This window comes from Gobio gobio, assembly GCF_949357685.1.
Source record: "Gobio gobio genome assembly, chromosome: 14".
NCBI classification, from domain to species: Eukaryota; Metazoa; Chordata; class Actinopteri; order Cypriniformes; family Gobionidae; genus Gobio; species Gobio gobio.
In genome coordinates this window covers 32,816,488-32,844,373 of record NC_137107.1, presented here as the reverse complement: position 1 = coordinate 32,844,373, position 27,886 = coordinate 32,816,488, and the positions used below count along the sequence as shown (strand labels likewise).

Sequence of the window (27,886 nt, the reverse complement as noted above, 5' to 3'; positions counted from 1 at the left end):
AACGTTCTGCATCTAGATACAGGCGTGTTTTTGAGCGCTCAGGGACTATTTCTCCTGCACATTTGCGGATGGTGACCGCGTAGGGAGGGGTTGTGAGGTGTTCAAGATGGCGGCGCCCTGTGGAGTGCAGTTGCTCTAACAGGTAAACAGGTTTATTAAACGAAGATTTTTATGGTTGTATTTTTACATCATACGTAGTGACAGTCTAAATGTTAGATTTGCGCGCTCCTCGGTATTTTACGTGCATTATAGAGTCTTTCAGGCGTTATTTCTGGTTTGCACTAAGCTTGTCGATAATAAGGCTCCCTTGCTTGGGACTGTCAGTGTCAGTGAAATAATAGTCCTCATTGATTGTTACAGTTTCGAAATGAACCTCAACAAATCTCCGCTTGCATATGCACGAGTTTAAGGAGGAAGTTGACATGCACGGGGGTATGTTACATTTTGCTGGCGCATTTTTTGGAGCCAGTCCCGCAGATTCTGGCCATTGTTCTCGCGCGCTGTTTACGCCAGTGGTCATTTCAACACAGAGCTGCTGTCAGTGCGTGCAGGCTAAACCACAACATCTATATGCACATGTTTGCACTGTTATTTTGCACCATGCATAGGTTAAAATATAGACATATGTTGTGGGATTTGCTGCGCGTGTGCTTTTAAACCAAACAGAAATCCTTTTGCAGGCGAATCATCGCAGTTTCAAGCGCTTGCCTTATTTTTATTTTATGATCAATGCATATCGCAATAATTTGAACCATGACTATCATGTCTTCTTTTTATATTAAGTCATTACATTTTTAGGAATTAAGCTTGTTATATGTATATGTATATATATATATATATATATATATATATATATATATATATATATATATATATATATATATATATATATATATATATGTGTATATATATATGTATATAAATAATATACCTATATAGTATACCTAAATAAGGATGTGTAAATGACATATAAACTTAAAGAGAGATTTGAGACCCAAAACTCGTTAGGTTTCGAAGAGCAAGAAGTCTCCATGACAGTTAATACACGACCTCTTTAAGGAATTTGTTTATGTGGCTCTAAACGTGGCATATAAAGCTTCTTTGTGCTGTTAACAGCCCTGTTTTCCAGTTGGCAGGCACAGCCACAGTTCGCGATGAGGTCGACCAGAACTTCATCTTATTAGTGTTTTTTTCCCTCCTTAGTGAGATGCATGCTCTTATTTTGTAGGATACGATCATGAAGTTAATCAATGAACTTCTTTATATTTCCATTGTGGGGTCTGCTTGCCATCACCCTTCCCTAGATGGTTATCATCTTGCGCAAAGTTATGCTTAGAGCAGTGCTTTAAGTTTTATAGCCGCTGTTGGTTTGATGAATAACTGGAATGGTCTCCAGCAAAGAGAAACTGTAATTTTTTTCAGTTGATTATGTCGCATGCTTGGCTGTCAATTTGAGTTCTTGGTGACTCGCATTATCCTCAAGATTAAGCTGGTTAAGATGTAGGTTAAGACCCAAATCTGAAGAACGTTATTGCTGTGGGGATGTGGCAGCCTTTTCAGTGTCAAATACAAAGAGAAATCGCTATTATTTATGGGGAAGATATCCTGATAGGCTGCCTTTAAGCATCAGGGCTAGTGTGAGAGAGTTTCGAGGCATCTGTTACTAGAACTGGAACTTTTACTAGTGTTGCATTTTTTTTTTTTTTAGCATTGCCAACTATTCAATTTTTATAATAATTTACAGTCATACAAACAATCATTTGTTTTTCTGTTATGTATTGTACACAGTTCTTGTAAACTGTGCTTATTTACCATTCCAAACTTTGGACGGTCAGTAAGACTTTTATTAATTAATACTTTTATTCATTAAGGATTAATTCATTTGATCAAAAGTGACAGTAAATACATTTATAATGTTACAAAAGATTTCCAATTCAAATAAATGCTGTTCTTTTGAACTTTTAATATTGAAAATATTATGCATCACAACTGTTTTCAACATGATTTCTGAAGGATCATGTCACAGTAATGATGCTGAAAATTCAGATTTTCATCACAGGAATAAATTGCATTTTAAAATCTATCCATCCATGCATGCATGCATACATGCATAATTATTTATTTTAAAAAAAAAATTTTCCTTTCATGTACTGATGTGTAAATGTATTGCTTATGAAACTGTTTATGATATTAGTGTCAGACCCAGGCCAGGGCCTGTGAAAATGTTGGCAGGACATGTAAAATTCTGAGCCACTGTTCTAATAGTGCGAGCATAAGCCCTAAACATGCTGCTTTATCACTACATTCAAAGTATTGCTTCTCTGCTCAACTTCAAAATAGTGTGTTGCATGTGCATAACATGATACAGTGTTCTTAGTAGTGTGTAGTCTATTCTAATCAGGCCATTGAGGCATGTCATTTCTCTGGTCTCATGAATTTTCTTTGACTTCAGCTAAGTGTTGACTTGATGTTGTCAGGCTGGTGTGACAACTGCTGACTTTTGTCGTGTCTGTGCAAGAACAGGTCGCAACACGTGAATCTTGTATGCTTCAGAATCTATTGCACCAGTTGTTTACTTTCCTGAAACGTCCAAACCACATGATCACAGTTGATGTTAATGATATCAAGTGCTCTTTATAATGGTACATAATAATGCTGTGAGAACTTTCGTGCATGTTGCAGTGTTTTTCTCACTCGATTGGAAAGTTTACTTAAAGGGGTCATGAACTGCATTTTTATAAAAATTAAAAAAAATGTAGTGTTCTCTAAGATTCACTTATGTTATCAAGATTTTTACATAAAAACACCCTAACTTAGAAGTAATTAGCTATTTTCTATCCTGTTTCGACCCTCTCTTTCAAACACTCCTTTTTAAAAGGCTTGCCGCATTCAAGACTTGGAAGTAAACACCCACTGCTATGGTTGGGTAACAGTTTTGCGTGTTAAAATAATTTAATTGAATTCTGTCATCATTTACTCACCCTCATGGTGTTCCAAACCTGAATGAGTTTCTTTCTTCTGTTGAACAGAAAAGAAGATAATTTGAAAAATGTTGGTAGTTGACTTCCATGGTAATTTTTTTTTTTTAATTTTGTGGCTACGTCAACTGTCAATTTTTCAAAATGTCGTCTTTTGTGTTCAACAGAAGAAAGAAACTCATACAGGTTTGGAACAACTTGAGGGTGACAATTAATTTTTGCAATGATTTTATCAATTTTGCAAAGTAGAGCTGTCAAAAGTACCGACTTCGGTACGATACCAGCATTTCCCTCTAGCATTTTTAGCGCTGTTGAACAGATTCTTAAACACCTCTGATTGGCCATTGTGTTCACGCGCTCAACATGTATGTCTCTGATTGGTCATTGTGTTCATGCGCTTAAAATATATGTCTCTTATTGGCTACAGTGATTGACGCTCTTCACTGAGTGCTTCAATGATGCATGCTCTTCACCGAGCACTTAAAAGCAGGCAATCAGCAGATATATTGGGGATCCGCTGTTGGACTAGACATGTGCCGGTAAACGGTAATACAATATACCGCAATAATGAACATGCACAATATTGTTATCGTGGGCACTTCAAAATACCGTGAATAATTATTTATTACGAATTATTCCGATTTTTAGAATGAATACTTTACCCATCAACCGTTTAAAATGAACAACACGTCAAAGAGGAATGCGCACTGATGTAAATAGACCGTGCATGAGCCGAGCACATGGCGGAATGAGGAGACACGCTGAAGTGCAGATTCATTCTCTGACAGCAGAGGGCGCTGACGGAACAGCAGAAATGCAGCCGTTTCCCCAGTAATCACATAACCTAATACATAATACTTAAAGACTTAAGGATATTCATTTTCAACCTTGCATTTTATATTTTAATCTGGACTAAATTACATGCCCTAGATATTGTTTGAATATGTTCTGACTGTTGTTCAATCACACACTTTACAAGGCTCCAGTATTTAACATTAGTTCATTCATTAACAAACTGACAATGAAAAATACTTCTAAAGCATGTATTAATCTTAGTTAAATGTACATTTCAGCATACCTATTGTTCTTTATAATTCTTTTGCACTTTAATCTGTTTTAAATATTTGTTTACTTTATACATTTTTGTGTATTGCTTTATTGTATTTAAATGTTTGGTTCTTTTGTTATAAGAAAGTGATTTAACCTGTTGTAGTATGACAACACTTTTTTTGCAACTTATTTCAATATCGTGATAATACCGTATACCGTGATAAAAGCTTCAGTAATTAATCGCAACTTGAAAATTTGATACCGGCACATGCCTATGTTGGACCTTTCTTTTCTTTCAAACACTCCCCTGTATGTCTGTGTAAAGCTTGGTACATACTCTGCAAGAACAAAGACATTTTTTTCGTTTTCTCGAGGTGGCAAGAACAAGAACAAAGTTCGTTCTGGTCAGTATTCCATACTTCACGAGAACCATTAACCTGCTTTAACCCCGCCCACTTTAAAATTCTGACCAATCACACAATAGTTCTCGGACACCCACAAGAAAAAAGTTCCGCTAAGACGATGTGTCGAGAACGAGATGCGAGAACTCCCAAACCAGGGCTCCGAGAACAAAATGACGTAATTTTGTTCTCGCAGCCCTGGGAGCGAGAAGTTTTTTCTCTGTTCTTGCGGAGTATGTAGCGGCCTTAAGCCAGGGGTCTCCAAACACGGTCCTGGAGTGCCGCTGTCCTGCAGAGTTTAGCTCCAACCCCAATTAAACACACCTGAAATAGCTAATCATTGTCTTACTAGGGCCTTGTAAGACACTGACTAGCTGGTTCAGGTGTGTTTATTTGGGTTGGAAGCTAAACTCTGCAGGACAGCGGCGCTCCAGGAACGAGTTTGGAGACCCCTGGTGTAGGGATGTGACGGTGAGGAAATTTTCCCACCGGTTAATTGATGTGTGACAACACCGGTAATACCGGTATCACCGGCGGAGGCTTTTAAATCACTAATTCTATCTAACCGAAAGTAACATGCACACGACCGTTCTGAACTGAAAACGCGCCAGTGCGCACACACCGTGAATGACAGCTCGTCTGTAAATGCGCGCTCTGTGAGGCCATGGGTGCGTCTCAATCAGTTCCCTAGTTCAGTAGTCAGGGCACTGATCAAGCATTGATCAGTCTATGATTGAGATGCACGCCATGAATGAATAACAGTTCGTCCGTAAAGCATACTCGACGCGCCCGCACGAGCGCGAGGGTGCGCGCGGCAAAAATAAATGCGCACAGTCAGCATAGCACGGAGGCTCGCACTGCGGAGCCAGGCGAAAGTAAACAATGCACGCTCTGTGCGGCCGTGCATATTTTACTTTCGGTTTTGAATTAGCGCCAATTAGGCTGCGGGTTGCTTGAATTGTGGGTTCATTAGCCTATTATTTTTAATGAAAAACACAACAACAAAACAAATGACAAACTCCCTTAAATAGGCGCTTTTACGTTTCGCTTTGAAACCAAATCTTCCGCGATCATCTCAGTCAGCTCCTCACTCTTAAATCTGATGAATGACTCCTGCCGCTGCCGAGACTCACGGTCGGATCCTGCTTTATTAAGCAGATACGTTCAGTTTTTATTTGTATTATCTGTTCTCTAACTGAACTAAATTATTTTATTACTATAAAACAATCAAAAAGACGGTGGGCGGTGCCACGGTGGGCAAGTGATGTAACCGGTGTTGAGTCTGGACACCGGTAACACCGGCAACACCGACTATCGTAGCAAGCCTACCCTGGTGTAAGTGCTTGATGAAGAGCGAGTATCATTGTCAATCATTGTAGCCAATCACAGACATGTATATGTTGAGCTCGTGAACACAATGGCCAATCAGTGGTGATTAAGAATCCGTTCAACAGCGCTCAAAATGCTAGAGGGAAATGCTGGCATCGTCACATTTTTAAAATGTCAGTACTTTTGACAACTCCGCTCAGAAGGCGGGACTTATTTCACCATATTACATGTTGCACGTTCTCCCATTCGTACGATTGCACTGTCTTTGTATATCTAAAGTATTTGATTTGCATCTCTCTCGTATTTTCTACTACATGACATGTGTGAATTGGTTGGCGGGGCTAAAGAGGCTAAAGAATGATGTAGAAGTAGGTGTTGATCTTCTACCTTCTGTCTTACGTCATAATTTAGATTTATTCTTTATTGTCCTCAGTAGAGGAAATTCATTTCCACAGACTGTACCAGAAACAACATTCAACACGTATAACATCAACATACCTACAGAATACACAGAACAATAAATACACATTAAACACAGAATAATGTGACACAATCCAAAACTAGACATGTGGGCAGCTTGGTTTTAATAAAAGCTGTTTATGAACTGACAAGGAAGTTTTGAGTTCTGAAACTTACAGGATATTTTTATAGTAAAATTATCTCTTATACGTCAAAAGATCAAGGAAAATTAGATTTCTCAATTCATGACCGCTTTACTTAAAGACAGAAACTGCAAAATGTTCTTATGAATATTTCATCAAGACAGGCACTTCTAGACAAGTGAATTGATGTTAGCCCTCAAATGTCTTTTGCAGTGGTGCCTGGAGACTGTATCGACGGGCGGCCCTGGAACCCTTCCAGGCTGGACAGGACACGGGACGCTGTGAGAGTGACGTCTGAAAGTCCTTCCCCTCTCCCTTGACTGTTTCAGAGACGCCCTCCTCCGAACCCTCCATACCATCATGTCCAGGGAACAGCTCAGCATAGGGGACCTGCTTCCCCTGCTGGAGACCTCTGACCTCCGCCAGCTGGATGAGATCAAGGGCCTCATCAATGAACACCTCAGCACAGGTCCAGCCAAGTTTGGATTTTGAATTTTCAAACTTCACGATATTTGCTACGTGATTCATATTCAAATTCCCTGCAGTGTTTTATTGCATGACTGACAGTCAGTGTGGATTCATGTTTTGCAGATCGAGGGTCAGTGCTTCTGAACGGCTTGGTGGATTACTTCCTGGAGACCAACTCCGCCCAGGCAGTGCACATCCTGTCCTCAGTGAGGGAGCCACACGATAAGGTGAATGATTGCTCACTGATTTTTCATTTTTATTGCTAAAACTGTCTTGAACCTGCTACACAGCAGATAATCTTTTTCTGGTTCTTTTTAATGTTTCACACTCCATTTAAATCCATGTTCCCTGGGCTTTTCTGCTAAAATAAAATCTTGATGGTTCAAACTTTGAAAATGTAATGGCCAATATATTTTCTATTGTAATTTTACAGTTGTATAATATAATTTTTTTTAATTATTTTTATTTAAAACTCAGGTTTTATTTTACAGTTCAATATTATTACCACATATTTCTTATTTTAATATCTTCACAATAAAAATCATAATATTTATTATTATTAATAACAGTGGGATCGTGGCCTATGATAACTCAAGCTTTGGGTAAGACTATGGCCCTGTCCCAAATGGCACACTCCATATGCACTTACTTGCTGCCGCCTGCGCGTGTCCGTTAAGTTCACAAGACAGTAGAGTGTCCCACTTGTCATTTTAGGTTTCAGCTCATATGTTCAACTATATAAACTAACTTCACTTCACCAACTTTCACTTGCTATAATCACTGATATAGCAAGATATTTTCTTCTTGCTGTATAAATGCATTTATATACTTCATATATACTTATACTTCATAAAAAAAACGATATTTAACGAATAGTAAAAACAGGTGAGGTAGAACAAGAAGGTAGAGGTAGAACTCTCTGCTCGTTCTCTCAGCAACACATGCGACCTGTCAGAAGCGCTCATCACTCACCGATCAAATAAGGCTTTGGCGGGATAAGAATTCGCTTTGGCAGCCGCCAAAAACGCAGTATGTGACGGCCGGTGTTGATTCTGTGGCGCACCACCGCGACTTAGTCTATGTGTGGGAAACACTGGAGAGACACACACACCACACGCGTCTAAACCTCAGCCAGGTGGTCCCTGAATAAAACTCCCACAAATATCATGGAACAACGTCGGCATTACTTAATCCTATGACCAGTGTTTGTAACAGCTACCGTATGCATACGAATAGCCTACAACTTCGCTATTTGCAGCTCCCTAAATACAATGGCAAGCAGTTTTATAGACGAGGCGTTCAGCATTTGCGTTTTCCATTTGGACGCACAAACTTGCTTAGCTATAGTTGCAAGCACATATAGAGCATAAGTGTATGGCAATATTTCAACTAAGTCAAAAAGTTAAAAGATGCTTTGAAAGTTTAAAAGTTATCGTTTTCTTGAAGAGAAGATCCCAGCACTGCTAGTGGGGGAGGGACAGTGCATGAACTGCAGCGTCTCCAGCAACACAGAGCTGTGGACGCCTGTCTGTAAATAATGCCGGGAAAAAAATATTGGCGAACGCAGCAGCCTTGTATCTGATATATCTGTCTAACAAGTTTCAAGGCATGTGATTGGTTGTTCGCTGCTGATGTCACACTTTCATATGCACGTGCTCCATGATCTCAGGATCAAAGCCTGAGTTGAAAGTTGGTGATTGGATTGGTTTGGTTTTGTCAACTAATCCTGTAACCCTGAGTTATGGGCCCCAGAGCTTTGAAACATATCTATCTATCTATCTATCTATCTATCTATCTATCTATCTATCTATCTATCTATCTATCTATCTATCTATCTATCTATCTATCTATCTATCTATCTATCTATCTATCTATCTATCTATCTATCTATCTATCTATCTATCTATCTATCTATCTATCTATCTATCTATCTATCTATCTATCTATCTATCTATCTATCTATCTATCTATCTATCTATCTATCTATCTATCTATCTATCTATCTATCTATCTATCTATCTATCTATCTATCTATCTATCTATCTATCTATCTATCTATCTATCTATCTATCTATCTATCTATCTATCTATCTATCTATCTATCTATCTATCTATCTATCTATCTATCTATCTATCTATCTATCTATCTATCTATCTATCTATCTATCTATCTATCTATCTATCTATCTATCTATCTATCTATCTATCTATCTATCTATCTATCTATCTATCTATCTATCTATCTATCTATCTATCTATCTATCTATCTATCTATCTATCTATCTATCTATCTATCTATCTATCTATCTATCTATCTATCTATCTATCTATCTATCTATCTATCTATCTATCTATCTATCTATCTATCTATCTATCTATCTATCTATCTATCTATCTATCTATCTATCTATCTATCTATCTATCTATCTATCTATCTAGTCAATGAGTACATACAGTAGGTGTATATACTTTACCACCAGCCCATATTCTTAAAGTATATAAACACCTGTAAAATATGAACAAATAAAAGGGGCTTTTTATCTTTCTAGCATCATTTAAAGTATTTTATTTCATTAATATTTGATAACAGTAATAAATGTCTAGGGCAGAGAACAACATTATGGTTTGCCTGGCCTGTAATGTGACGTGGCTGTATTGTCTGTTTCGCAGCACCTTTTTGATAAAATGAATGAATGCATGGCTAAAGCCCCCTGTCGCCTGCCCACTCTCACTCTACTGGGGCATGTTGTCCGTAAGCAGCCGTCTTGGATCCACAAGATCGCTCGCTATCCGCTGCTGCTATCTCTCCTCAAATGCCTCAAGGTAAGCTCATAATGTTAAAGATCTTTCAGATGTGCCTCTTGGTCTTGGTAAGTACCTGGTTGTTTTGTAACATATAGTAAATACAATAATTTGTGTGTTACAGACAGACACAGATGTTGTGGTTCTAATAACTGGAGTCCTGGTGCTCATCACACTATTACCCATGATTCCTCAAGCTGGCAAGCAGCATCTCTATGAGTTTTTTGATATCTTTGGCCGCCTGGCTTCCTGGAACCTGAGAAACCCAGGTAAGAGTTACTAACATTCAAATTATGTATGACTCAGTCAATTTTTTTTTTATCTCTGAGGTTTGTATTATTATTCATTGAAGCCTCTGGAACAGTTTAGTCTCCCACAGAAATCCCAAAAATATTATGAGGCCTCTTTAAAGTAACAAACGAAATGATGGTTAACTAGCTGTATGATCAATCTCTGTTGATAGGACACGTACCGGAGGTTTATCTCATCCACTTGCACGCAAGCGTCTACTCGCTCTTCCATCGGCTGTATGGGATGTACCCCTGCAATTTTGTGTCTTACCTGCGCTCCCATTACAGCATGAAGGAAAACATGGACACTTTTGAGGAGGTGGTCAAGGTGAGCTGACACTCATACAGTTGCTTTCCCAGGAGGTTTTCCAAAAACACGAGATGTAATGAAATAAAATTAAAAAAAGTAAATTGTTTGCTCATCCCCATGGTTCCTTTATTACTTTTTACTCCCAGTAATATTGCAAAATGTTATTACAGTGTCACATGATACTACAGAAATCATTCTAATATGCTTATTTGGTGCTAAAGAAACATTTCTTATTATTATCACTATTGAAAACAGTTGTGCTGCTAAGTATTTTTGTGGAAGCTATAAGTTTTTTTCAGGATTATTTGATGAATAGAATGTTCACAAGAACAGTATTTATTTGAAATAGAAATCGTCTATAACATTATAAATGCCTTTACTGTGATTCTTGATTAATTTAATACATTCTTGCTGAATAAAAGTATTAATTTAAAAAAGCAAAAAAAAAACCTTTTGAACGATTGAATTGTAATATTGCTGCATCAATAACCAGTAAATGTCCAAAAATGACAAAAAAGTAGCTTAAATTGACTTATGCAGAAATGGTGATGGCTAATTAGCGATTGTGTCATTTCAGTCAAATATAACTAATCATGTTTATTTTGTATTTATGTCTTTGTATGTGTTTCAGCCCATGCTTGAACATGTCAGAATACATCCCGAGTTAGTGACCGGAACCAAGGACCATGAACTAGACCCCAGCCGGTGAGGAAATAAAGAATCATGTGACTTATTTAATTGCATAAACCATACTATGTCACTGTCAACCTTCATCCTTCATTTGCTTCATTTTTTCTGTACAGGTGGAAGAGATTTGAGATCCACGATATTGTTATAGAGTGTGCCAAAGTCTCTCTGGACCCGAAGGAGGCGTACTGCGAAGAGGGCTATGCCAGCATGCCTGAGCATTTCTGTGCTCATCTACAACAACGTCCGGCTGATTGCACTGCCAGCCCTTACGGTGACTTCCACAGTAGCTACGGTAACCCTCATCTTGTCTGAATTACTTACTCAAACTTTGCATACTGGAGTATAGCCCTTAACTCTTTCCCCGCCACCGTTTAAAAAAAAAAGTTGCCAGCCACCGCCAGGGTTTTTGATCATTTTCACAAAAATGTAATGGCCCATAGAATATTTTGTTGTATGAATATCTGGGCATGCAATATTTCAAAAGAAAGAGCAGACCCTCTGCTTTAAAAAAAAAGTTTTTATTCTAGCTTTATGCATTCCTTATTTATCAACACTAAAATATGGGTAAGTTTCATAAAAAAAGCAACATTTTGAACAAAAAGCTGAGAAAATCACGTTTTTGTCAAACATTCAGATCAGATTCAGAGTGATGATCAAACACAGATGGAGTAGATCGAGTCCATAAACACCCCTAATGCTTGCACAGTCCTAGAACTCGTTCTGGGTCCACATTTCATTCAGTAACATTAGGCAGTTTTGATTTATATGATGTTCAATGTTGATAATAACATTATTTTACATATGCATCTGCTACCATCGGATCGCTTGTTTTTTTGCGTCTCATTCGCCTGTGTTTTGATCCGGTGATTCTGTACTCATTTAGAAGATGTGTAATAGCGCCCCCCCTAGCGTATAACAGTGAAAACATGGAAACCTGGAAAATACTGGAAGCGTTTTCTCACAAATAACGGAAAATTCTGTGTTTGGCTGGGAAAGAGTTAAAGCTTTTATTATTTAAATTTCTTTTTTATTACAATGAAATTAATGTTCTATATTTTAGTTTAGTATTTTTATTTAATATTTAGTATTTTTAGGGGATTTTATGGTGCTAAATTATATTCATGGAATAGTTATGATCCATTTAGTACCTGTTTGAGCATAGACCCTAAACTGTCATACATCTTGAATGCTTTTGAGCACAGACTTAAGTTTGGTCTTTTTTAAAGAAGACACATGGCAGATTATTGCTAAAGTGAAAAAAGTGAAACTAAAGAAAAGTTATTGAAGTTTAAGTGTATTATTATGTCTGAAACGCTCTGATTTGTACAAAGCTCCCCTTTCCGAAAAGCCCAGATTGCTCTGATTGGTCAGCTGACCCAGTCCATTGTGATTGGCCAAAAACCTCAAGCGTGTGTCAGAAATGTAACCATAATTGTGAATTTCAGCTTCTAAAGCAACTGTAAACACAGTGAATAATGTCGTCAGTATTTCCGTGTCAGTTCTAGCCTGAGTCGGTTTCTAAAAATGTGGCAAATCAAGCCTATCGATCTGAACAAATTTAGCAAGCATGACTTGAGCAAAACTCTTAGTTTTCAGATGTTATAATGGTTTAATTGGCCTTCTTCATACTAACAACTTTATGTCCTGAAGTGAAATTTGTCCATATACCGAAGTATATATTTATTAAAGTGTGTATAGCCACCGTTGTATTCTCCCAGGTTCAGGAAGCTGTCCTCTATAAAATACGCTGTACACAAGCTAACTTTTGGGATGTACTGGGACAGCGTTATAAATTAATCTTAACCACTGATTCCTAATTTCATCCATTTTTGTATTTCGGATTTGCTTTAGCCATTGGTTGGGCATTATGCTAATATTTTACATTGTGACGTAGACATTTGCGGAAATAACATCTGGACATCTCTGTTAGATGGAATAAATCCCTTTGTGGGAGTCTATAAGCTTTGTAGCTTTGTAGATCGTAAACATACACAACACAGATACAATTCACACTAAAGGAAAAGGAAAACATTAAAAAGCATCATATGACCCATTACATTTTGGGTTTTGTTATCTTAGGGATGGTGTAGTGACTATATAAATAGATGCAAGGTCATGAGGAATGTGTGTGAAGTGATAAAGTATATCTTAAATACATGACTGAATAAAAGCATCTGCCAAATGCATAAATGTTATAGGAAATGAAGTTAGACAATATAACCAGCATTCTAATTCAGTTACAGTCTATTTTCAGGCAAACTCTGCTTTTCTAGCAGTGGCAGGATGTTTTTTTTGTGGACATAATTTTTCTGTCCCTTTCCAGGAAGTTCTTCCTCAGCTCATTACTCCACCCCTCGTCAGCCTGTCGTCCCTCCCTTGGCCCTGTCCTCTTTCTCAGGGAATCAGCCCCCCTATCGCAGCCCCACTGGAACCCGTCGGCAGGTAAGAGCACAGCCAATGGTGTGAGTTTGGTGTGGAACTACCTGTTTGAATCCAGTGAATCAGTGCTCTGCATATAAACTGATCCAGTGCAGGAATCGGCATCTGCTTCCCTCCTCCCTCTTCTTGTTTGTCAGCTTGTCAGCTGTTGTCCATAAATCACCCATCCCTGAACCCCTCCTTTCCCGTTGCACACAAGAGCTCCCCCTCCTTCTCCCACCATGAATCATCTCCTTGTTCTCCAGGCAGGCTGAGGAGCTGAGAGGAAAGGAGGGGAGAGGAGAGGTGTTGAGTCATTCCGGTGGGTGTGCAGGGCTTTAAAAAGAGAGAAACATGCCATCTCTTAGCTGACGCAGAAGCGGTTGTCTTGACAACGTGAATGACGCCAGAGCGCTTTCTCCTGGCTAGTCAACTCCCACTGTCAGGACCTTTATTCTGAACCCTCTGCTGATGGAAAACAAACTGCATTGTGTTTGTCTTCTAATGATGGCTCACAGCCATTTGCATTTGGTCATATGTTCATGTTTGGTGTGATGATTCAAATTTCTCTCAATTCAAGATTAGACTATGTGATCACAGCTTTGTTGTGATTTGGTAGATAATGGTTATTTTTAACACTGAGAAGTGTTTTGTGCTCTTAAAGTAATTGAATGCTTTTTAAAATATAGAGCTTATGTTAGTTAAATGCAATTATATGGAACTAAGTTAGTGCTAGATGATGATCTAACTTAAAATAGGCAGAAACATTTAAATAAGCAATATTGGGTGATTTAAAAAAAAAAAGAAGTAATCTTGGCCTGTAACCAATATGTGCTTCCTTTTTACTCTACTACACTTTTACAAGCACTATGGTATATGATGCCACAAAGTGTAAACATGTTGCGAAACTGCTGGCAAAGTTTACATTTTGTGAAATTTCAATGTGTATATATTCACTGCTTTTGCTCACTAAGGCGGCACTTAATTTATTAAAATTACCGTGGAGATAATTGCATAATGTGCAGATTAATTTAATTGCACATCAAATTTGTCTGAGAAAATACCCCCAAAAGATCATTTAAAGTCATTATTGTGTTAAATGAGAAAAGCGTCAAATAGACAATACAAAAAGTAACTTTAGAAAAAAAGAAATTGTATTTGATTCAACATTTATTACACACAAACTTTTAGGATTCATTGGCCATGAGGGTGAGTAAATGATGACAGAATTTTACAACTATACCTTTAATGAGTTTTTTTATTAATATGGAAATATGAAAAAAAAAAAAAAATATATATATATATATATGAAATGATACTCAAAATAATCCACATTTATTTGGCTGTCACATTATTTGGGATTTCACAATGCATATAGTTTCAAAACAGCTTTTTAAAAAATGCATTGCAATTTAGAGGGATTAGTAAATAAGAATCTAAAACTGCCAGTAGGTGGCGGGCGATAAATGTCTAAATGAGTAAGTCCTTATTTTATTAGATTTGTTCAAACGGCTGATTCATTCAGGAAATGGCTCTCTTTATGAATGGGCCATTGAATCATTGGTTCACCCGATTGATTCGCTCAAAAACGTGCTTTCATTCTGAAATAATTAAAGCACCGCTGTGTGTTATTCGGAGATGCACAGCAGTTCTGCTCTGGCCTTATAGGTAATATTTTAGTTGGCAAAATTGAGCAAAAGCAGACCATATTATGTCTAAAATATAACACAATATCAACTTCTTACTTTTTGAACTGTTGTATAAAATCAGTATCACATTTAAACTTGTGCTATTCGGGACAAAAACAGCACTCATGTGATATTGCTTGACTATATCATAATATAAATATGAGACAAACTCATACAGGGGCATTTTTGCCCCAATATCTTGAATTTTAGGGGCATTCTAACTGCATTCTATAGGCTTCATCACACAATGAGGTGTTGCCCTGCCTCATGTTCGTCACCAATCATCTTTATGAAATGTAAGATGAACTACGTAGGTCTGGAGCGAGGCGGGGTTAAATGCGTTAATAATTTTAACACGTAATTTGTTCCCATAACTAATTAATTATACTGATGCGTTAAATTGACAGCCCTAGAAATATTATTATAATTTAAAATTAATATTTTCTATTTCAAAACTTAGTGTATTCCTGTGATGACAGCTGAATTTTCAGCAGCCAGTCTTCAGTGTTACATGATTCTTTAGAAATCATTCTAATATGATGATATTTTGCTAATGAAACATTCCTTATTATTAATTTTGAAAACGGTTGTGCCGATAAGTATTTTTGTGGAAACTGGGATACATTTCTTTTCTGGATTCTGGATTCTTTGATTAATAAAATGATAAGTTCAAAAGAACAGTATTTATTTAAAATATCGCTGTCACTTTTGACCAATTTAATGGGACTTAATTAAATGGACTTTAATGGGATTTAATGGACTTATTTTGTGTTTGTTGTGTTTATTTATAGAACTCCAGCTGTGAATTTAATGCCACATATGGTGTTAAGGATTCCCTCTGGAGCCCCTCCTCCCAGTGTGGGATGGCCACACCCCCTTCTTCCCGTGGGATGTCACCGAACCCGGAACTGTCCCAGAGTGCCTCTCACCTACCGAGCCGCCTCTACAGCACACCTGGTGACTATACTGTCTATGCTTGTTCAGTCAACTTTTATATTTAGCATTGAGCAGGCACATCAGGGACTCCATTCCCTCAGTCACTAGTATAAATTTGGTCTTGTCAATTTTCCTGTAGCAGGTGGCAAAGCCACCCCGTCCTCCAGCACCCCTGCGGCCGCCTCACCTCCTCCCAGCCTCTTCGATGAGTTTCCCCCGGTGTCTCTACCACGCAGTACCGCCAGCCCACCATGCAAGGTACTTTTGTGGAGGATGACCTTTTGTGCAAATCTGTAGTATTTCCTTAATGAGATAAACTTAGTTTCTTTGCAGAATACAAAAAGAAGATATTTTGAAAAAGTTTTTGTTCATACATTAAAAGTCAATGGGGTTCACTGACTTTTATTGCATGGACAAAAATAGTTAAAATATTCTTCAATGATGACAGAATGTACATTTATGAGTGAACTATTCCCTTTTAGAATTTTTTAAACCATCCCTTGTTAAATCAACTTCAAGTCTGAAGAGACCATTTTGCTTGTTTATAGTTTCACTACAAGCTGTTTTAACTTTTATGTGCTCCATAGGACGGTAGACCTTTAGACCACACCAAACCCGTCTTAGTCAGACAGGAGCCAGTCAGAGAGCTTGAGAAAATTGGACCTGAAAGCATCAATCACAGAGGTATGTTACTAACACAACAGCCTTAAATTTGAATTAAAAGTTTGATTCTCTTTAAAGAGTTTGTAGAACATTTTTTTTAAACCATTAGCATGGTTAACATTTTAAAGTGTTGAGTGGAAAAGGTAATTGTTAGGGGTCATTCACACCAAGGAAGGTATCTATTACTATAACTATAATTTTTAACAACCATTGTAATTCTTTGAGTCCACACCACAACTGTAACAAGACACAGAGGACTGATATCGTTGGAACCACTGTTAGAATGATTTCTTCCAGCTGATTGAAAGCTAATCAGAATCCACCCAACTTTTAAGCTTTTAAAGCGGTATTGAGTGGCTGTTGTGTGTTAGTGTGGATGCTGATATAGTTGTTATAATTATCATTCTTGTTGTGAATGGGCCTTTAGATGTGTCTTTTATCTGACCCAGATGGCAGAAGTGAGAACATGCCAATGACACTGACTGAGCTCTCCATGTACATGAAGGAGCAAGAACAAATGAGGATCGAGAAAGAGCGGGAGGATGGTATGAACTAGTGTTTCTTTCACACTCAGTGGTTGTTTGTGGCCTTGTGGTTGTAGTTTCATGCCAGTTGAGTTGTGTCCTTTTTCCCAACTTACTAACTAATCCATTAAACAACAAAGTTCTGGTAGTGTCTTCACATCTTTTTGTATTTCCCATCCTCTCAGCTGCCATCACAGAGGAGCTTCTGAAGTTAACAGAGGAGAAGCAAGATTTAGCCGGCCTTCGTGGCTTTGACTCTCCGTTCTTCAACACCACGGAGACCCTGACTGGCACGCAAGAGAAACCCCTGCCCTCTTCTATCCTGTGCGGCTCGATTCGAGACCCTCACAACGCCATCTGCACTCCTGACAAGACTGAGATCACACCCGGGGACAGAGGCAGAGTGAGCAGAGGCCCGTCCCAGGAGCATCCCTGGTCTTTCCAGCCAGTGTTCATGCCCATCGAACACCCAATGCACAGCCAACTCCATCGGAGCCCTTCTGCACTGGATGACGAGGCTCTGAAATACGGCCTGTGCTCCCCTAGCCCGTGCAAACCGCCACCCCTGCCGTACGAGGCTCTATTTGACATGGCCCTGCCTCGGGCGGCCTCTCTCTTCGTGGGAAGGAAGACCTCAGAGATTGTGCAGCGAGTAGCCTTTGAGAGGGTCCAGAGAGGTGATGTGAGCAAGCAAGGGGAGGAGGAGGGTGTGGAGGGGGTTGTGTCTGCCTCTCCCCTGGAGGTGCTGGATCGCCTCGTGCAGCAGGGCGGTGATGCCCATGACAAAGTGCTAAAGAGGTACGCCCTTTTTGCTTTCACGGTTTGCTATAATTCAAGCTTGTGGTCATGTGTGGTTGTAACTAAAAAGGACGAGTTGTCTCTGTTGTATCCTTGAGCAAGACACTTAACTGCAGATTATAAACCCTAACCACTTTCCACGTTTCCACCAAAACGTGTGACATGATAAAATCAAAGCAAATTAAGGCATATTTGATGTTTAATATTTGGAGAGGGACTTACGAGACGTCCTCGCAAGCTCGTACTCCCAAGTCGTTGGCATTTGTTATCAAGTCAAGTCAGCTTTTTTTATATATGGTATATAGTTTCACAGACAAGGGTTAAGGCTAGTCCCAGACTAAAATACATGTTTGAGCTGTTTTAACAAAGCAATTTGCACTGATATATATTAAAATATGCCAGTGCCATTGTTTTGTCTCAAGATACACACCAGTAATGTTTTTTTCCCCCAAGACACGTTTATAAAAGCTACTTAAATGCCTAATTAAAGGCTTAATCCTGGCTTAGTCCATTGTGTTTTATAAAATACAGATTGTTTCAAAGCAGCTTCACAGTAATAAATAGGAAAACAATAGAATCAATAATGCAAATGTCTTCAAATATAAGACAAATTCAAATTCTTCTGTAAAGCAGCTTCAAAAAAGACAATAGTGTCGTCATTTAGCACAGGTCAGTTCAGTGTTGATTCAGTTCAATGACTGTAAAGTTCATCAATTATGAAACAAGCAACTCTACAGAAGGCAACAGTGGTTTTTATTCTGCTCGAATCAGTTCAGTGTTGATTCAATTCAGTTTGATAACGGTGTCGATTTTGAAAAATGCATTAATTATGAAATGTATCGATTCAGCTATAAAGAAGCTCTACAGAAGACAAGAGTGTCATCATCCAGCTCAATTCAGTTCAAGTTTTGTTCTCATCTGCCATTTCTATGTTACAGATCAGTGTTTTTGACTGGAAAAAAGACTGGAGTTGAGAAACACTGATTCAGATTTCAGAGTTTCTCGCTCTTCAGTAAGACTTTGCTTGGTTAATCGTGCGCTTGGAACTCTTGGAATAACGATATTTCCGACTCCACTTAAACATTAGCAACATGCTAACAACAACCCAGGACACCCTAACATCTGTATAACACGCTGACAATCTCTCAGATCACCCTCCTCATGATGAATAACTGTTTTCTTTACAAAATGTAAAAAAATCTATAAGACCTGCTGGTGTTGCTCTGAGGCTCTTTAAGAAGAACTGGATCAGACTAGTTGCAAATGTGCCCACTAACTCGCTTTCACACTGAAACAACTGTCTGCTTTGTCTCGTGTCACATCCACTGCCACGCAAATCAGTCCACAGTGTAACAGCAGAGCCTGTGTTAACCAAAAACAATCAGAGCTCTTTCTGTCTCTCTCTCCTCCTGCCCAGCACAAGCCATACTAGAAGACACATAATTGAGTTGGGTTACTGGGTTCACACAAATTGAGGTGTTTTGGCTCTGGTCAGAGAGGGTTCTGTGAAGAAAAGCTTCCTCTGCCAGAAAAACAGCGTGTCCGGAATTATTGTCACATTGCCACTGACCTTGTTGATTCCCTGTTTTTTTTCTCCAACATTTCCACATTCGCTCTCAGATTGCCCCTGCCAAGCAAGTCAGCTGACTGGACACACTTTGGAGGTAAACAACATTGCATGAGCAGAGCACACATTCAGCTACTTGTGGAAAAGCGGTTCTTTCAGAGTACAGAGAAACAATGCTGTTTTTTCAGCCAGGGATGAACATTTAAAAGAGTAGTAAAGGGTTAGTTCACTTAAAAATGAAAGTTGTCATTAATTACTCACCCTCATGTCTTTCCGAACCCATAAGACTTTCGTTCATCTTCAAAACACAACATCTTTTTGATGAAATCAGAGCGTTTTCTGTCCCTCCGTTGACAGCTACGCAACTTAAACTTTGATGATTTAATAAGTTCATAAAGAGATCGTAAAAATAATCCATATGAATCGAGCGGTTTAGTCCAAAATTTCGACTTTATATGATAAACATACTGAATTTAGGCTTTTATTCACATATAAACATTGATCAGCGAACATAAATAGAAGCACTTGCTTGCTTGATGCACGTGAACAAACCTCTTGCTGAAGCTCAAACGTGCTCCGTAACACGAGAATGAACCTCATTGGTTCATCGTTGGTTTATGACAAATGATGTTTGAGTTGATGAATATTTATGTGAATTAAAGCCTAAATTAAATCTGTTCATCATATAAAGTGATCTCTTCAGAAAAGTTTGGGCTCAATTCATATGGATTAGTCTTATGATCTCTTTATTCATTTTTTGAAGCTTCAAAGTTTCAGTTGTATAGCTGTCAGTGGAGGGACCGAAATCTCTCAGATTTTCTCAGGCACATTTTACCAATTCCAAACTACATTAATCTTAATAACTACTATTCATTTTGTATTTAATCATTAATAAGTGATATATAATTGTTCATGAAGGCTGGAAATGAAAATCACCTTATATTCAGGTGTGCAGAATTATTAGGCACGTTTTCTTTTACAGATAAAATGAGCCAAAAAAGAGATTTAACTCAGACTAAAAAGTCAAAAAATATTAAACGCCCATGAGGAGGATACAATACTAATGCAATACTAGAAATTGCAGTTAAGGCATAGGCATTAGTCAGTGAAATGCTCATTGGGTCAGCAGGGTCAGACAAAAACAGGTGGTGAAAAAAAGACATGTTAACATGCAAAATAATTAAGGTGAAGAATTAAGTGTGAAACCATAAGGAACCCTTTAGTCTCCATCGCCACCATTTTCCAGAATTGCAACCTACCTGGAGTCTGCAGAAGTGCAAGGTGTCAGGATCTCAGAGACTTAAATTAGGTGAAGAATCCTAAAAAATGACCCCCACTTAATAAGAATCACAAGCGGAAGTGTTGTAATATACAAGTGCCTTGCAAAAAGTTGGGTACTGGTAAAACATCTACTTTAAAGCTGCAGTCCGTAACTTTTAGCGCTCTAGCGGTTAATAAACAGAACTGCATGCGTCTTGCAGAAGAACATTGCAGCCGGAGCTACTTCTCTCTGTTTATGTATATGGCGAGTCACGCAGGGACTGTGCTTCTCCGCAGAGGTTCCTACCAGACTGCTCTGAAATAGTCCCAATATAAACACGTATTATAAGTGTACCATAGTGATTCAGGGTAAGACAAAAACACGGTTTGGAAAATGGATTCATGTTGTACATTCTCACATAATTTTTGTCAATCTTGAACACAAAAAAAGTAACGGACAGCAGCTTTAATATTTAACATTTCAATTCAATATTTTTGATTTATATGATGCTTGACAAGAGCTAAATGGCCTTTTTTTTCTTTCTTTCTCATGCACAGGTTCTGCTCCTATGGATGAGCTGCAGACACTGCGCAGTCAGCTGCTGCTTCTCCACAACCAGCTCCTGTATGAGCGCTACAAGCGAGAGCAGCATGCTGTACGTAACCGACGCCTGCTTCGGCGCATCATCAATGCTACCGCGCTCGAGGAGCAGAATAACGCCATGGTAACTTAAACACAATTTCATGACCTTTCGAAAAGCATTCAGTTCGAGTCATCAGTTAGAATTAATGCCACTAGATATAAAATGGTGAACTGTGAATAGTTCTGTTTGGTGGCACCTGTCATTTACCTTTGTTGACCACTAGAGGGTGGCAGAGACTAATGCAGTTTATTGTACATCTGTGTGTTTGTTTCTACAGAAGGACCAGCTGAACCTGCAGAGTGTGGATATCATGTCTCTGAGAGAGAGTCTGCAGGTGGAGCAGCAGAGATACAGGCAGCTTTGGGACGACCGAGAGACTGTAGTTACACGCCTGCACAGCCAGATTCGCCAACTACAGCAGGCCAGGGATGACTACTACACCAAAAACCAAGAGTTACAGGTGCTTTAAACACTTCTGTCTTATTTACTCACACATAGTAAAATCAGATTAGTTTTTTTTTTTTTTTTTTAAGATATCTCTTATGCTCACCAAGGTTGCATTTATTTGATAAAAAATGCAGTAAAAATAATAATATTGTGAAATGTTTTCTATTTTATTATAGAAATATTATTTATTCCTGTGATGGCAAAGCAGAATTTTTAGCATCCATTTCTTCAGTGTCACATGATCCTTCAGAAATCATGCAATATACTGATCTGCTGCTCAAGAGACATTTCTAAATATTGAAAACAGTTGTGCTGCTTAATATTCTTTTATTGAAAAAAAAATAATAATGTTTTGTAATATTATGAAAATATCTTTACTGTCACTTTTGAGCAATTTAATGTATCCTTAACAATAAAAATATGTTTTAATTTTAATTTAATTGAAAAAAAAAAACCCATCTTACTGTGCCCAAACCTTTGAACGTAATATATGTGTATATAATTTAATGATTCACAACATTCAGAAACCGCATGATAATATATTATGCACCTGTGATCCTCTACTCAGAGTAAGCTACAAGAATGCCAGAAGCGAATAGATGAGATGGAGGCGGAGCTTCAGAAGGCGAATAATAAGGTGTGCCACACAGGGCACCTGCTGAACCAGCTCACTGCCAAGGTAAAAATAATCACCCTGTCTCTTGAGCTTCAAAAAAAGCTGCATCTTTCAGTCAGTTTGAGTGTATTTACTGTAGTAAAATATGTTTGTTTTTTCTCTGGAGTGAACTGTCCCTTTAAATTGAGTATGGTGTGATTGTGTCATTGTCATCATTGTTTTTTCAGTTGTCGTCGAGTGAAAGTATTCAACAGCAGTTGAGTTTTCTGAATAAGCAGCTGTTGCTGTTGGGAGAAGCTCATAAACTGTGTGTTCAGGAGCTGCATCAGGCCGGACCGGATACTAGCAAGGTACAAGTCAAAAGAACAAGAAACCTAGCATCTCTTTAATTTTTGGCGTAAATGTGATTTACGTTATATTCTCTGTCTTCCTCCACTTCGCTCCTGTAGGAGGTGCAGATGCTGCAGATGTCCTGGGGGAAGGAGACAGAGCGGCTTAAGCAGAATCTGTTACTTCAGAGCCAAAAGCTGGATGCTGCTCAGCAGAGAGTGGCGGAGCTGGAGACACAACTCTCAAAGAAAGAGCACCTGATCGCAGAACAAAAGAAGTTTCTTGAGGATGTCAAGGCTCAGGCCAAGTATGATCTGTTTTGGTCTCGGTGAAGGCTGTTTATACTATACAAACAACTTATCTTTACATTTAATTTCATCATTTTACAATGTCTCACAATTGTTTTTATTCGCCTTTGTTTAGAGGGGAACTGCAGGCCTCTGAGAGCAGATATCAGGCACAGAGGAGGGTAACTCTAGCTCTGCAGACTGAGCTTTTGCAGCTCTACAGTAGATTGGAAACGGAAGACTCCTCTGCCACTGCTTTATCCTTACCGGCAGAGGGCGCCACTGAGCCTCGCAGTTGCATCGAGCCAAGGTAGGACTAAAAAACCTGAAAGCCATGGTGTCATTCAAATATAAATCAGTTCGTCATGCTACTATTTCTGTGTTTGTGTGATTTCATGATATGCCGTTTGTGCTGTTGGCACTTTTCATGAATAGGGTGCCAAGTCAGGCTTTTAAATTTAAATTATTTATATATTTTTGTGTTATTTTCATTCATTATTTGTAGGTACACTTTATTTTATACGGTTCACAATTTTTGCAGTCTCTGATCATAGTTAAGCAGTTTGATATATATTAGTAGTGCAACAGATCCTAAAACTCACGGTTCGGGGCATATTACGGTGTTTGAATCACGGAGACATTTTCAGATCAGCCAAAAAAAAAATGTTGGCAAATGTAACTGCTTTCCATTCATCATTAAAAGCACACTTTAAGTACTTCGATACCACAGCAAAAGCTACTTGCCAAACTAATTAGAGACAAGTGAACGGTCAGTAATAAATTAAGAACAAATACAAGCATAGATAAATGCGATAGAACGAAGTTACAAATAAAGTAAGATCTAACAGGAATATTAATGATGTCTGTGAATGCTGTCACTTTAAGACCTAATGCATTGATCTGATGTGATTGAAATTTAGATGAAAGAGATTAATTTTTTTTCGCAACTGTTCACTTAAGACATAACTGACTGTATTTATGAGAATGCTTGCTGAGATGGGTATTTTGACATAATTTTGTGTGTATATGTCTGTTCAAGCACAGGGATACGCGAAAGAGGAATCAATTCGGTGTTGGCAATAACAGTGCCCATGTTCCGAATTGAGTTCTCTTTCGCCTTTTGCGCTTGAATGGTTTAAAATGATAGTTTAACTTTGCAATTAATCCGCAAATGCGTTTATTACACTAAAAAAGGCAATAGGACACCAATTTGTTTCCTGGTTATGTGTCATGTTTATAAATGGATCTGTTTGTGGGTTACTTGATTATTATGCATTTTCTGGCATTTTGGCCCCCCCCTTCTCCGGTCCCCCCTCCCCTCCCCTCCCTAAACCTCAATCTCATTGTTGCATAAAGTTCTTAAGATTATGACATTTTATCTGGTTGTTTCTGGTGTCACAGTGTCATAGTGGTGGACGGCGCAGTAAAAACAGCCAACAAAGAGGACGGCAAGTCATCTCAGTCTCCGCGTGGCAATGGCAGCACTTTATCGCCAGGGCAGCCCAAGGCCAGCCCTTCCCCGGCCAACTCTGTAAATGGCAATCGAGACACTCCCCCACCTGTCCTAGTGGAACCGCCCCCTCACCGTCCTCATTCCCCGCTGGGACCCCCAGGACCTATGGTCCCTTCTGACACCCCACTCACCGTAGGCTCCTACCCAAGCGCCAAGAGCTTTCTGGGTATGCGGGCAAGAGAGCTGTTCCGCAACAAAAGCGAGAGCCAGTGTGACGAGGACGAAGCCCCGCCTCCGCGTCTCACTGGCCTATCGCAGGGCCTGAAGACTGAGCTCTGTGTGGAGCCGACAACGAAGAGTACGCCCATCTCCACTGCTGCGCAGAGCTTCACGCTCATCACATCTGCTAAAGAAACCCAACCTGATGTTCAAAGAGCCAAAAACCGAGACATGTATGGCTCAAGATGCCCAGAGCGGCCGAGGCAGCAACCGTTAAGGATCATGGACTATAACGAAAGTCATCAGGAGCACAGCTAAAGTTATGGATTTATGGTGAAAAAGAGGGAGATAGAGATGTGCGAATTTAGATTATTAGAGCGTAAGGCCAGACTCTTTCAATTTTCAGTGTTATCTGTCACATTTCCACAAGCCGACAACAGGATTTGGAGCCAATAAATCAGTAAAACCCTCACCCTCAGACTAGACAATTGGAAAGCATGGACTAAAACAGCGTGTATAGAGGTGGTCACTGGTCACACAATGTCTTTTAGTAACCCCACTGCGTTGTTCATCAGCAATATCACCGCTGCATCTTTTATTTTTTGCTAATTTATCCGCTCCCTTTAACCAAGTAACTTTTGCAGCATGTGGAAGCTTTGCATTTAGGCTGATAGAAGCAATATAAGTTGATGCATTTGTAGTAATGGTACAATGCTTACACCCTCACAGCTCACCCGCACAGAGCTGAAGTGTGTGTTTGGATGCCAGGAGGCGAGATGGTCGGTTGGTTGGACGGTCGTCTTGTGCCACGCAGGAGTCAGCGTTTCTTTAAAACCATCAGGTTTTACCTTTTAGACATGTCAAGTGCATTTCCATGTGCTCAAGTCATGTTTATCTTTAGTATGTTTCTCTGTGTGTGTGTGTGTGTGTGTGTGTGTGTGTGTGTGTGTGTGTGTGTGTGTGTGTGTGTGTGTGTGTGTGTGTGTGTGTGTGTGTGTGTGTGTGTGTGTGTGTGTGTGTGTGTGTGTGTGTGTGTGTGTGTGTGTGTGTGTGTGTGTGTGTGTGTGTGTGTGTGTGTGTGTGTGTGTGTGTGTGTGTGTGTGTGTGTGTGTGTGTGTGTGTGTGTGTGTGTGTGTGTGTGTGTGTGGAAAATGATGGCCTGTATCTCAGACTTGAATCTGGGTAAAATTGCACTGTCCGTTGTTACTCATTACAGAAGAAAATCTGTTGTAGTCTTGGACCAGACTAAATCTGGATTCAAGAAATGATACAGCCAAATGAGAGGAAGGTTCAACATGTTTTTTATATATTTTTTAAATTATTTATTTTTGTCCTATCCTCCTTTTTAGCTTTTTAAGTATTACCGGTCACGCACCAGTGCTTTTAAAAGTTATAATGCATTGAAATCGAACAGCGGACAGATTACTAGTCAAAGCTAGGAATCTTATCCTTCCGTAATCTCTATAAAACATCGTAATTAAAATCTTGGTGGCCATTTTGAAGCCTTATACTGCTATTAAATAAAAGTCAGATGCTTCGATGATACTAACCTTCAGTCTCAAGCTCAGTCATCATATACGCTCAGAGCTCAGTAGGTAATTGATAATAGTGTGGATGATCTGTCTTTTACCCTCTCACTTCAGCGCACTGCAGTTGTTCAAGTATAATATTACTAATTTTGCTTCCTGAGTGCCAAATACTCAATAAGACAATGTATTTTGTAGAGCTTAAATGTACTGGGTTTTGTTGTATTATTCGAGCACAGCAATTCTTATACAACCACATATCAGTTTGAGGGGGTAAATACAAGACTTGAGATTTTGTCGAGCTGGAAGTATGTGATGAGAGAATTTCCACAAAATGGCTATATTGATAGTCAAGTGTCATATACGAATTGCAGATGTGATAGTCATACTCATTGTTCCCAAATCCTGTTGTCCCCTTGAAGTCTCTGCTGTTCCTTCTGCCTTGCTATCTAGAGCATGTACAACAATCCTCTTTTAATGCCAACAACAGGAACTATGACTTAAGATACAAGGTACAATCAGTGTGAAATGAAAGGAACGTTTGAATATTAGCTCCTTTGCTGGAGATGAAGGTTCTGGGGGTTTGGTGTGGGAGGGAAGGCAGGGTCGGTTGGAAAAGGTTCTTAAAGCAGTTGCTTGTGTTAACTGTGAATGACAAAAATAAAATCGTCTTCAATGTTTTGCACTACAGATCTGGCCTTGTCGTGATTATTTTCCTCCTCGATTAATTGCGCTTTGAGTTCTGGAATGGAAATGAAATGCATTTTGAAGCCTACAAGCTATGCTGGCACAAAAACATCACTTCCTTGGCTGTTGCCTGTAATGATTTGAAGCTGTTACAAAAGACAGACAATTGCCATTTGGGTTTTTAGGCGTACAAAATGCATTCGGGCACATTTAAGTCACACTTAATGTATGAATTTCATTGCATTTCAGTTTCAAATGCATTTATTTTGTTATAATTTAACTGTAATGTTTAATGAGTTACAATGCAAAAGAACGGGCACACTGCTATTTCTGCTATTAACCGGCTATTTCTGCTCCCAACGAAGTTTAATAAATTGCAACTTTGGGAGCAGAAATAGACGGCATTTTCATAGCAGTTTTCTTTTATTCGAGCACCTGGTGAAGTGATATTTGGTTGTGCGCACACTACTTTGAATTAATGTTTCATTAGCTATAATTGAATGCATTATCATTTAAAACCTAATAAACAAAATATCAAAATATCAGTCTTTTTCTCACACAGGCTTTAGAAGACTTGAAACACACTATACAGGAGTTGAACCTCCTTTTATGTTTGTGTCTCTTTAGGTTTGACATCTCTAGTCACTTATTGGCATTGTATTAAAAGACATTGTGCTCAAATTTCTCCTTTTGTGTTCCACAGGTGAAAGACATATTTGTTTTGAACAACATGCATGTGAGTAATTTCTGTATGAACTATCCTTTAAGTTCCAAATAATGTTTAGGATTGTGGTATTTTAACATTCTTCTCGCCTATCTGAAGATATTTGAAATATATATATTGAGTGATTTTATAATTGGAGATACATTTGACTTCTCAAAAAGTTAAGGGAAAAAAAATCA

General features: G+C 38.7%; 1 protein-coding gene across 2 annotated transcripts; it reads left to right on the top strand.

Annotated features, from left to right (window-relative positions):
* The first annotated feature begins 64 nt into the window (after window positions 1–64).
* On the top strand, window positions 65–26,987 carry tsc1b (TSC complex subunit 1b). Of its 2 annotated transcripts, none has more exons than XM_079835214.1 (22): window positions 65–142; window positions 6,574–6,829; window positions 6,952–7,055; window positions 9,499–9,651; window positions 9,755–9,899; window positions 10,094–10,248; window positions 10,862–10,935; window positions 11,034–11,212; window positions 13,244–13,362; window positions 15,818–15,983; window positions 16,105–16,220; window positions 16,550–16,646; window positions 17,075–17,170; window positions 17,335–17,947; window positions 19,568–19,611; window positions 21,333–21,499; window positions 21,696–21,878; window positions 22,434–22,544; window positions 22,709–22,831; window positions 22,931–23,118; window positions 23,235–23,408; window positions 24,500–26,987. In XM_079835214.1, exons 2-22 carry the CDS (start codon window positions 6,721–6,723, stop codon window positions 25,086–25,088), a joined length of 3,705 nt encoding a protein of 1,234 aa, XP_079691340.1. In that variant the 5' UTR covers window positions 65–142; window positions 6,574–6,720; the 3' UTR covers window positions 25,089–26,987. The 2 variants fall into 2 exon arrangements, with proteins under 2 accessions (XP_079691340.1, XP_079691339.1); XM_079835213.1 differs by having other exon boundaries at window positions 16,102–16,220.
* Window positions 26,988–27,886: the final 899 nt, after the last annotated feature.